At 44.9% G+C, this 10,771-nt stretch overlaps 1 protein-coding gene across 1 annotated transcript; it reads left to right on the top strand.

Annotated features, from left to right (window-relative positions):
* Window positions 1-370: 370 nt before the first annotated feature.
* LOC120109749 (BEL1-like homeodomain protein 2) lies at window positions 371-4,162 on the top strand. Its single transcript, XM_039123450.1, is given in 9 exon segments — window positions 371-488; window positions 491-882; window positions 884-1,012; window positions 2,226-2,453; window positions 2,455-2,493; window positions 2,495-2,613; window positions 3,334-3,350; window positions 3,353-3,393; window positions 4,100-4,162. Coding segments are annotated over 9 exon segments (1,140 nt in total). The 5' UTR covers window positions 371-376.
* The last annotated feature ends 6,609 nt before the right edge of the window (window positions 4,163-10,771 follow it).

Genomic DNA, 10,771 nt, shown 5'->3' with positions numbered 1-10,771 from the left:
GGAGAAGCTAAGAGTGCAAGGACTCGAGCCAGAAGAACATCCGCTTGTCCCCATAGAGGAGGAAGGCCAGGAGTCCGCCGCCGCCGCGCCGCCGGGGCCAGCAACATGCTCTCCGAGATGTTCAGCTTCCAACGATGCCTGCACCTGCCACTTTGTGACCTGCTCTCGGGCCAGATTTCCACGAACTACCGCCAACCCCAGAGGCCCGGGCTGATGGCCGGGCTTCTCAGGGGACTGGTACGGTGCCACCCGACAAGGGGTGGTGCTGGCGGTACTAACTTGAGCTCGCTTGGTGACTCGACAGGGAAGCAGCACCACGATGGCAGCCAGCAGCGGCATCCGATGTTTGGGCTGAACGCCGGACTCCACAGCAACGATGCAGCTGTTTCTAATGAATCCGACGCTGCCGCCACCGCTGCTGCTGCAGCAGCAGCAGCAAAGGTCTCCATCTCCACCACCACCAGCTCCCCCTCCACTCACCGCCACCACCACCACCACCACCAAGCCTTCCAGTCCTTCGGCGAGGCATCATTCAGCGGGGGTGTGGTGGAGAGCCAGGGTCTATCATTATCGCTATCATCATCACTGCAGCAATTCGAGATGCCGAAAGCCGAGGAGCTGAGGATTCGAGATGGGGTGCTGTATAACTTCAACAATCAAGCACAACAGCAGTACCACCACTTACAAGGTCAGGCTCACGGCCAGCTGGTGCACATGGGGTACGGGACGATGGGAGCGGTAAATGTGCTCAGGAACTCCAGGTATGCGAGGGCGGTTCGGGAGCTCTTGGAAGAGTTCTGCAGCATTGGAAGGGGCCAATTGAAGGGGAGTAGGATAGGGAGAAATCGCGGCAGCTCTTCAAACCCTAACCCTAGCCCATGGTGGTGGGGGAGGCGTTTCTAGCTCCGTCGCCGGGTCCTCTTCATCTTCTAAGGACCTCCCTCCTTTGTCTCCTGCTGATAGGTTTGAGCACCAGAGGAAGAAGGCCAAGCTCATCTCCATGCTTGATGAGGCATGTATTAAACTCTCTCTCTCTCTCTCTCTCTCTCTCTCTCTCTGTGTGTGTGTGTGTGTGTGTGTGTGTGTTTTGTATGTCCTACTTTTTATCACTTGTGAAACAGGGATTTTTTTACTTTTACCGTTGCTCTCTCCCTTTCTCTCTCATCTAGAGCCCCACCTCCTATGGCTTGTCCTTTGTAAGTGCAACCAGGAGAGCCACAAGAATTCCAGTTGGTTGGCCGGATTTTTCTTCCTGAATGGAAAGAGAAGGCCAGCGGGCAAATGGAGTTGGCGTCCGAAGGTTTAAATGAGGTGGTTGATCTCAGATTTTTACAAATGAGATTTCTTTGGATTTATCTATAAGTAATGATATCAATACCAATAGGTGGGGTGGAATACTATTAGGGGTAGTTTCAATGAGGAAGTTGGCCTTTGCATTTGGGGAAATCGTCACCCGAAGGCCCACTCTAGTCGTCTTCTTCCATGCCCTATCACATATTGTAGCAAGGGTTGTTGTTTGGCTCCCACCTCCATAGGTCTATTGTTACCCTTCGTAGTACAACTGCAAAACCGAGCCAATACATTTCCTATTTGAGTTGACCTACAGGGGTGGTCATATTTTTTACTGGCTCACCCACAACAGAAAGAGATACACCTATCTATACCTACTGGCGTGCGAGGCTCTTCCACACAATCATTCTACTGGTGCGAAAAGCCTTCGGTTCCAGCATGATTGGTTCCATTTCTGGCGCTTCCATCATGCTATCTTTCCATGTAAATATACCCTAAGATTAACAGTTTCGACAATGTTGAGGTCATCCAGTTCTTTCCCACCTCCTCATATGTAATTTTCCTTCCTTCATGGAAACTCAGCGGCCGATGAAAATTGACAGGTTTCCAAACTGAGACGGGCACCCACTTTCAGCCGAGGCAAGACGAATTTCCAGTTTTGTGGCTTTCATCAACTCTATGCCTTAATTAAGCATCTTAAATAAAAGAGCTCATAACTTTACAGTGGGTCTTCTTTTGATCTCTCTCTCTCTCTCTCTCTCTTCTCTACTGGGTTTAGGTTGATTAATGCAGTTATTTTTTTGAGTTGTTGTGGATTTTATCAACTTGGGAGTGGTTTCCAATGAAATATTTACTTGTAAAATTAAAAGAAGGTGAAGAGTTGATCTTAAGTACTAGAACGGTTTTGGTAACAAGATTGCTTCTCAATTCCCTAGGTCGACAGAAGATACAACAATTACTGTGACCAGATGCAGATGGTGGTGAACTCCTTCGACTCAGTCATGGGGTTTGGGGCTGCGTCACCATACACTGCACTTGCCCAGAAGGCCATGTCGCGCCATTTCCGGTGTCTCAAGGATGCAATTGCTGCACAATTGAAGCAGACATGCGAGCTCTCGGCCGAGAAGGAAGCTGGGAGCAGCTCAGGCCTGACCAAGGGGGAGAACCCCAAGGCTTCGGTTGGTAGACCAAAGCCTACGGCAAGCAAAAAGCTTTCCAGCAGATGGGCATGATGGAACAGGAGGCTTGGAGGCCTCAGCGCGGCCTACCGGAACGCTCAGTGAATGTTCTGAGAGCTTGGCTTTTTGAGCATTTTCTTCACCCGTATGTGTTCTCTCCTTTCTATCCACATCAGAATTTTCATATAATATGTATTTATAGTACTAGTTAACAGAACCTAGCTAGTTTCCTGTCCTCCACTTGGTTCATGAGTTAGAACTGATACTCTATACGGGACATGCTTCTTAATTATATATTTCTGTATCTAAACTTCTTTTATAACACACTACTGCCGATCGAGGTCTGTCAACAGTTTCAGGGCCTTTTTGTTCTTCCACTTTTTCTATTAGTATACATATTGTTTAGTTTCCTTTTAAGCGAAACAGTAGCAATGCAGTTGACACCATTCTTCCTCTCTCATCCACTCACCAACTTTAAATCTAAGTCGTTAACAGTGTGAAGAATTAGGTTTCGTCGTTTAATTTCTTGGCACTGATTTAACAATAATTGCTGCAAGCAGTAGTCCTTTCTGTAATCTGGGTTTACTTTTATCAGAAGACTCAGCAATGCATTGTCCTTAGGCATTGTCTTTACACCAAGACAGCGGGAAAAAGCTTCTTTCTTTCTTCCATCCTTCTGTATATGCATGGATTCCACAACAGCAAGAACTCCTAAGACAGCAATTATTAAGTCATTTTGTTCGCCATTTAATTTCATAAAAGCAGGCATAGATCTCTGGTTGTACATGATTGATGATAGGGATGACCACTATGGATTTCTGGGCAGGCCGGATGTCATTTTCCTCACTTTGTCTTTTGTTCTCAGGTACCCAAGTGACGCAGATAGCATCTGTTGGCAAGGCAGACAGGTTTATCAAGAAACCAGGTCTGTCCTCTTGTCCCTCAATTATAAAAGAGACACCCAGCTTTCGGAAACCCATGAATAATTGATGCCCAGAAAATAGTAATTCTCCTAGAAGGATTTAATTATTCTTGTTATACTTTTCTCCCTTCACTTTCATTTGGATTCCCGGTCTCTTTCTACACTTGAATGCTCAGTCAAAGCAATTCTTGGAACAGTAATTGTAGCGAAACCGTTTGTACTGGCCCGCCGTGCTGTATGACTTCGGTGGATCGAACTTGAATAAATTAGTTTTCTTTTCTTTTTGTCACTTCCCATTTTTCTCGGATTTCATTATTTCATCACCACATCAAAGAGTTCAAACATAGCCCGAATTCGAAGGCCAGTAATATTTCCATTTTCCGCCATATCATTCCAGAGCCAATGCTAACATAAAGAAAAAAGAACAAGACAAACATTAGCATTTCTTTTCAACAAAAGGTCATATTTTTATCACTGAATTCTGAGGTCCGGTCTCTTACAAGTGTCCTTTTCAAATGCTCTTTTCTCCTTTACCTCCCCACCGCAACAGGTCAAGAGCACTTCAGCCAAGAAGAGGACAACGTATGCCCACTCCCACATAGAAACAATAGCGTTCAATTGGATCCTTACAAACCAAAGCTTCTACATTTCATGCACGTCTCTTCTTAACATTTGACATCACAGAGGAATAACTCCACACCCATTCCAGGTCTCCAACTGGTTTATTAATGCCAGGGTCAGACTATGGAAGCCCATGGTGGAGGAGATGTAACCAACAAGAAGCCAAGGCGCAAGACAGAAGAGATAAAGAGGAATGAAGCAAGCCACCAAGGAGCACTGTCACCAACAGAGCCACAACGGGAGCAGCAGACACAAGGCCAGAGACTGGACACCAATGTGCCATCCAAAAGCGAGCCCTCTCCGGCCCCGCCCTCCGCCAGCCAGCACCACACCACCGGTTCGCTACGTCCTCCTCCGCGGAATACCCACCACCTGCGGGGGCCCATTCGTCCAACGGCGGTGCCGGAGGTGGTGACGACACCCTCCTCGTCGCATCGATGCACCGGAGCTCTGTGGGTCCGACGTGCATGTAGGTTCCCACCAACGAAATCTACAGCTACGGGACCTCGTCGGCCGCCACGTTGGGTCCTGCTGCGCCGATGAGGTTCGGGACTGCCGGTGATGTGTCGCTCACTCTTGGCTACGACATGCTGGGGGCAACGCACCGGAGAAGGGCGGTTTCCGATTAGGGACTTCGGTGGTTGTTAGAGTGGAGTAAAGGTTGAAGAAGGAAATTAGAATCAAGGAACAGAACATCAAGACAGATGATCTTCTCTTAACCATTTTAGCCTTTCTTTTGTTTCTTAGAGAAAATATATAGCAAAAGACATAGAAATGTATGGTATAGATTGTTTTGCAGCAGACCGCTTTTTTTTTTCTTGTCCTCTGTAAAATTACGAACACATGCATATCGGTATTGAGGGGGTGGTTACAAGTATAAGGATTAACCGAGTGATCACCGTCGATGTCTTCTTCTTTTTTTTTTCCTTCGTGATTTTATTGTGTTTCTAGCAATGTTTGGACAAATAGTCCCCACAGCTTTGGGGAACCTAGGGGCCGTGATTGAGTTAATTAATGCTACAAATGGTGGTTGATGGACGTGAGAAATGCCAGGAGGATATGATTCCTTGGTACTAAATGGCAAGGCAGTCAGCGAGGCCCGCTTCCTTTTTTTTTTTAGGGAGGGTTGTAAATGGGTTGGCTTGGACCAGGACACGAGTGTTCACGATCCCATCCATTTTCTTCTAATATTGAATCTGGACTCAGCCTAGTAAAAAAAGTAAAGTCAGATCGGATCGCATCCGTGATCTAAATTTTGGGCCCAATAGATTCTGGATTCAAATACAAAAAATTCGAATCTGGATTGGATCAAGATTGGACCTGCCAAAACTACTGTAGATAATCGATGAAATCACCCAGGAATGCCTCCTTTTTTGGTTCTCTCCTGAACTTGATTTGCCGAGGCTCCAGCCCCAAATCTTTGCTCAACTTTATTCTCTACTTCTCGTTCGGATGTGGGCACTCCTCAACACCCTAAATCCCATTGAAACAACATGAAAAGCCATCAAAATCAATCTTGAGAAGAAGAAGGATAGGAGGAAATAGAAAATAATAAAGTATACGGTTCGACCTGCTGAATCTAGCAAGGGGAGTGACTAGTAATGCTTCTTCTTCCTCTGCCTGTCTGAGAAATCTAGGTCATCCTCGGAATCCATTCTCCTCTCTTTCAACTACTCTCTCCCTCTCTCTCTCTCCATAGGAAACTCTTCCACTCCCACCCTCTAAGACTTCATATTAACGAGTTTTCCACGGTGGGTGAGAGCATGGATATAAATTTGAAAACCCCTTAGGAGAGGGAACTAGGATCGTCAGAATTATCAGCAAGAAAAACAAACAGATTCACCCCTTCAATTAATATAGTGCATGTTGGGTATACTGAGTTTGGGTCAGATCGGATCGAAAAATTGATTAGAAGATCCAAATTAGACTCAGATAACTATCGGTTCAAGTCAGGTTAGAATTAAATAAACTCCGACCCGATTTAGAATATGAATTAGGAGCAAATTTGAAATCTAACCTGGACATATGGATTCTTAAATAGTATCGGAATCGAGTCTAAGCGGCCTAGATCGAGTCAAGTTATGGGTCAACCCAATCTAACTTTTGTGCCCTGAAGGATAGAAATGGGTTGTATCTTTCTAGTGAAAGAAGGATTCACCTTCCTTTGTGCAAATCCATTATTGGATCATCCACTAGTCACTTTCAGATCTATGCAGGTGGATGGATGATGGAGTTTGGAGTGCTTTGAGATATATGGAGTTTGAAGTGCTTTTGAGATTTGTGCAGCAGGTGATCCAATGGTAGATTCGCATGAAAGAAGGAGAATCATGATGCAGGAGCACTAACCCTAATCCCTTTGGGCGTGTGAGGATTGGGTCCTCTTGTTTGGGTGTGTTGAGTCATGAAGATTGAGCCTATTTGTTGGGGCGTGTCAAGTCCCTTTTGAGTCTTTTTTGTTTGGGTATATGGACCCAATTGGAGTTATGTTTCAACGCTATAAAATCACATTGAATCCATAGCATTGAGGAGTTCTTAATTGATTAAGAGTTTGCTGATTTGTTCCATGTGGTGTTTAGAGAAGATTCTAGTTAATTTGGACTCTCTTCCATGCACCATAAGTAGTCCTGATCCTATTAGGAGTCTAGTTTAAATTTAGTTGCATGAGTCAATTGTTTAATTAAATTTAAAAGAGTCCTTATTGAGATAGGAGTTCTAGTTAGAGAAGAATTTTCTTTTAAATTCTATATTGATAAGAGTCCATATTTGTCCCAACCTCTTACTTTATAAATAGGGAGGTTAAAGAATAAAATTCAGATTACATTGTTTTGAGAATTTGTAAGTGATTTCTCTCTTTCTGGTGCAACATCAAAAGGGATTGAAGGGACCTTAGTGAGATTCCAACCTCCTTTCACGTTCACCCTAAGATTAGTTGAGAGTGAGACTCTCTCATCTTGATCCTTTGTTATCTCCCCTTATCCAAATCCCACGCCACCAATCCTTCTTTCTTTGTTCACGCCAAAGCCTCTAGAGTCCTTCTCCCATTAGGATTTTAAGATCCCTTCACATCCTTAAGCTCCACATGCTCAAACCCAATTTGATTTGGGGTCCCAAATCAAGCTCCACTTGCCCCACATTCAATCAGCCCAATTCTAAATTTCAACCGCCAACTCTTGAACCCAAGCGAACCACTTAGCCATTTTTTCCATCATTCTTTTCCTCCTCCCCCCCCTAGAATCCTGGTCGCCATTGATAGATGAAGAAAGAAAAAAAAGAAAAGAAAGTTTCAGCCATCATATACAAAAATCTAGCAACATCCATCTCCGACTGCGTCAATTGGTATCAGAGCGAAGATCACCATGATACTCAAAGCGGCCGCCCTTGCAACAACGAGAGGCAACGTGCTAAAGATGATGGCGAAAACTTTTTCATCAATGGATGCCTTGAATCAAAAAATGGAAGCTGTCTGAGTGCGCATTTTTCTAAGCCAAACACTTTGATGATCATGGCACACATGAGCAATAAAAAAATTCAGAAGCGCCATTAGGAGACGTTCCCGATGCGAGATTCATTCTCTTAGGGGTCTTCCACCCCAATGCCACCCAGGGGCCCCCGAGTACCACCTCCAATCAATCCTCACATTGGAATTAATTTTGGGAAAACCCATATTGCAGCAAATCAGCGAAAATATGATGACTTTGACAATACATCGAAACAGATACGTGTTGATGTTTCTGATTACAGCGAAAGCATGGATTGGAGACCTTATAAGATTGGCTGACGTTTGTCGAAGATTACTTCGAGTGGTACAACATGACCAGCAAACGGAAGGTTCGATTGTGAAGATGAAGCTGAAGGGACAAGCATATATTTGGTGGCACAGCATGGAGGAAAAGATTCTTCAACTTTGGCAACCTTCTATCACTGATTTGGAAGAGATGAAACTTCGTTTGAAGAAGAAGTTTCTTCTTCTTGACTATGAAGAGACCCTATTCGAAGATCTTTTGAAGCATCGCTAAGGAAGTTCATCCGTAGAGGACTACACTGCCAGATTCCATGAACTGACGATCCACAGCAATGTTACAAAGACGGAGCAGCAATCCTTGGCTCGATACTAATTTGGGCTGAGGGAAGACATCCGAAGGGAGTTGGTGATGTCCACATCTTCGGTTTGGAGGAGGCATATCAACTCACATTTCGCATGGAGGCTCATTGTTAGAAGTATGCCCTAGAAGCCAACGTGGCTGACGCATATTTGTAATCTGGGGCACAAATTTGTAATTTAACTCTTATTAATAAATAAGATTGGGCAATTTGTTTTTCATTCATGTTTGTATGTGTCCACGAATCGTCCAAGAAATTAATAGATGATGATACATATTCTCAAGGCGTTAAGAATTTGAGGCATATGTCATTAGGGATTAATTTTTAAATACTCCTGATCGATGGATCCATCACGAGGGATGGTGATCGATCCACTGAGATTAGTGCACAGATCACTTAGTCAGATGGACGAGTCTCGAGTCCACGGGTAGAGACACTGGAGTGATTATGCAAGTACTTGTTATAGAACAAAGTACTGAGCGTGACCAAAGATAGTAGTCACATGAATGTCTATCCACTCGTCAGTGACTACTTACTGCAGTTGTATGACTGGTCCTTGACCTGCGATGCCTCAGCTATTAACTATGAGGTTGCTGTAGTTTGACGAGCATGTGAACTTGGGCCCTAGCCATTCGGGTCCTTATAGTGCGGATTGTTATAGTAGGTTCATTTTGGAATAGGTTGCATCTAGATGGGATCTATCGACCTTGATAGATTAGGAGTGATCCTATGTGATTTATGAGACTGAGTTCGATAAATTTTTAGCCAGATATTTTGGAAAAAAGTTTTTCATATCTCGAACTGGAAGTCATATAAATTTAACATATGATGGACGATGGAGTTTGACGAGATATCCATAACCTCCATCACGTCAGGATCCATGATAAAGGGACTGTATCATACGCTAACTACACCTAGAGGTTCTGACATTCCATTCTGCTGGGTTGCCACCATATACTGCTAGGTGTTACTAGTGGATTGTGAGACTCGAAGGCATTCACTGTGTGGAGTGATTGATTAAAACCCCATTTGATTTTGATGAGCTCAAAGCATTTGAGTATATCTTTTGATTACTAATGAATTCAATTGAGTGTTTCAGTGAAAATCCTGTCTAAGTGTCCCAGACTTGGTTCATAATTTTTGGATAAGTTAAGGAGTCTGTTTGAACCAATGTCTGAGACTCGAGTCGACTCCCGAGTATCACGAGTCGACTCCAAGCGTATCAAGTTCACTGGCACGAGCTCGAGTCGACTCCAGATAAGTACGAGTCGACTCCGACTGAGAACAGACAGAAGAACAGAAAGCTTTAACTCAGAACCTGTCAGCGAGTCGACTCCCGAAGTGCGCGAGTCGACTCCGATGTTCACCGAGTCGACTCCAAGGAAATAAGAGTCGACTCCAAGCAGTCACAGGCAGAAAAGTCAGAGAACAGTTTTCGGGTCTGAGATTCGAGTCGACTCCAGTGGAACGCGAGTCGACTCCGATAGGTGGCAAGTCGACTCCAGAGAAAGCAAGAGTCGACTCTCAGCGGTACACAAAGAAAAAGTCAGAGAGCATTTTATGGACTCTGAGATTCGAGTCGACTCCCGCAATACGCGAGTCGACTCCAAGACACCGCGACCCCAAGACAGACAGAAAACCAAGTTACTGCCTCTGAGATTCGAGTCGACTCCCAGACAGCTCGAGTCGACTCCAAGACAAGCTTCACGTCAAAAGGCAGAAGACCAACTTTCGGAAACTGAGAGCCGAGTCGACTCCAAGGAAGTTCGAGTCGACTCCAAGACTGGATGAGCCAAAAGACAGAGAATCGGGAGTTCGGGCTCTGAGATTCGAGTCGACTCCCAGGACAGTCGAGTCGACTCGAGTGGACAAAATTCAAATTTGGATCCACGGACTACAGAGGATGAGCCGACTCCAAAATTGCCAGGTCAGCGCCAGAAGTTGGCGAGTCGACTCCGGGTCAAGACGAGTCGACTCCCAGTCAAGACAGCAACTTTAATTCAAACTGGAACAGTTGCCGAGTCGACTCCGGAAAAGCTCGAGTCGACTCCTGCTACAGCCGAGTCGACTCCTGATCGCGCGAGTCGACTCCAACCCACCAACGGACACATTGTCAGGCTGTGCAGAGTGTGCAGAACGGGCAGAAAAAGGTGTCTAACGGCTAGTTTCCGTGGGGGTTGGTTTAAATAGCCACAGAAGACTGTAGCAAAGTAGAGAACAACCATTCCACTCCAACTAATCAAGCACTCAAGCTCTGCAACGTGCTCTTCAACGAAAAAGAGGAAGATCTGCATTTACTGCTTCCAACTACATCTTCCCAGCAATTAAAGCCTCCTTCTCCTGCATTCAAGTCGACTACTCTTTCAAGAGGAGACCAGAAGTTTAAGAAGCCATTCCTCATCTCCAATCTAAAAGCGTTTGAGGCTTCTTAACTTCATTCATTGTTCATATTGTTTTCATCTGCTTTTTGAGAAGCTCATTTTCTGTTTTCTTTCTACAACTTGTATTTACTTAGTTCAATCGGGGATTGAATCAAGGGGATTGAGGTTGGTTGGTGAGCCGAGTTAAAACCAACGTGTGTAAGGGTTTGATTGTGATCCCGGAAAACAATCGGGGCGGTTTAGTCGGTGAGCCTGGGAAAACCGACCGAGTTCGTTGT

The sequence above is a fragment of the Phoenix dactylifera genome, unplaced genomic scaffold (assembly GCF_009389715.1).
Source record: "Phoenix dactylifera cultivar Barhee BC4 unplaced genomic scaffold, palm_55x_up_171113_PBpolish2nd_filt_p 002669F, whole genome shotgun sequence".
Classification (NCBI taxonomy): domain Eukaryota; kingdom Viridiplantae; phylum Streptophyta; class Magnoliopsida; order Arecales; family Arecaceae; genus Phoenix; species Phoenix dactylifera.
The sequence above is the reverse complement of the archived record's forward strand: the minus strand, read 5'-3'. Positions and strand labels throughout refer to the sequence as shown.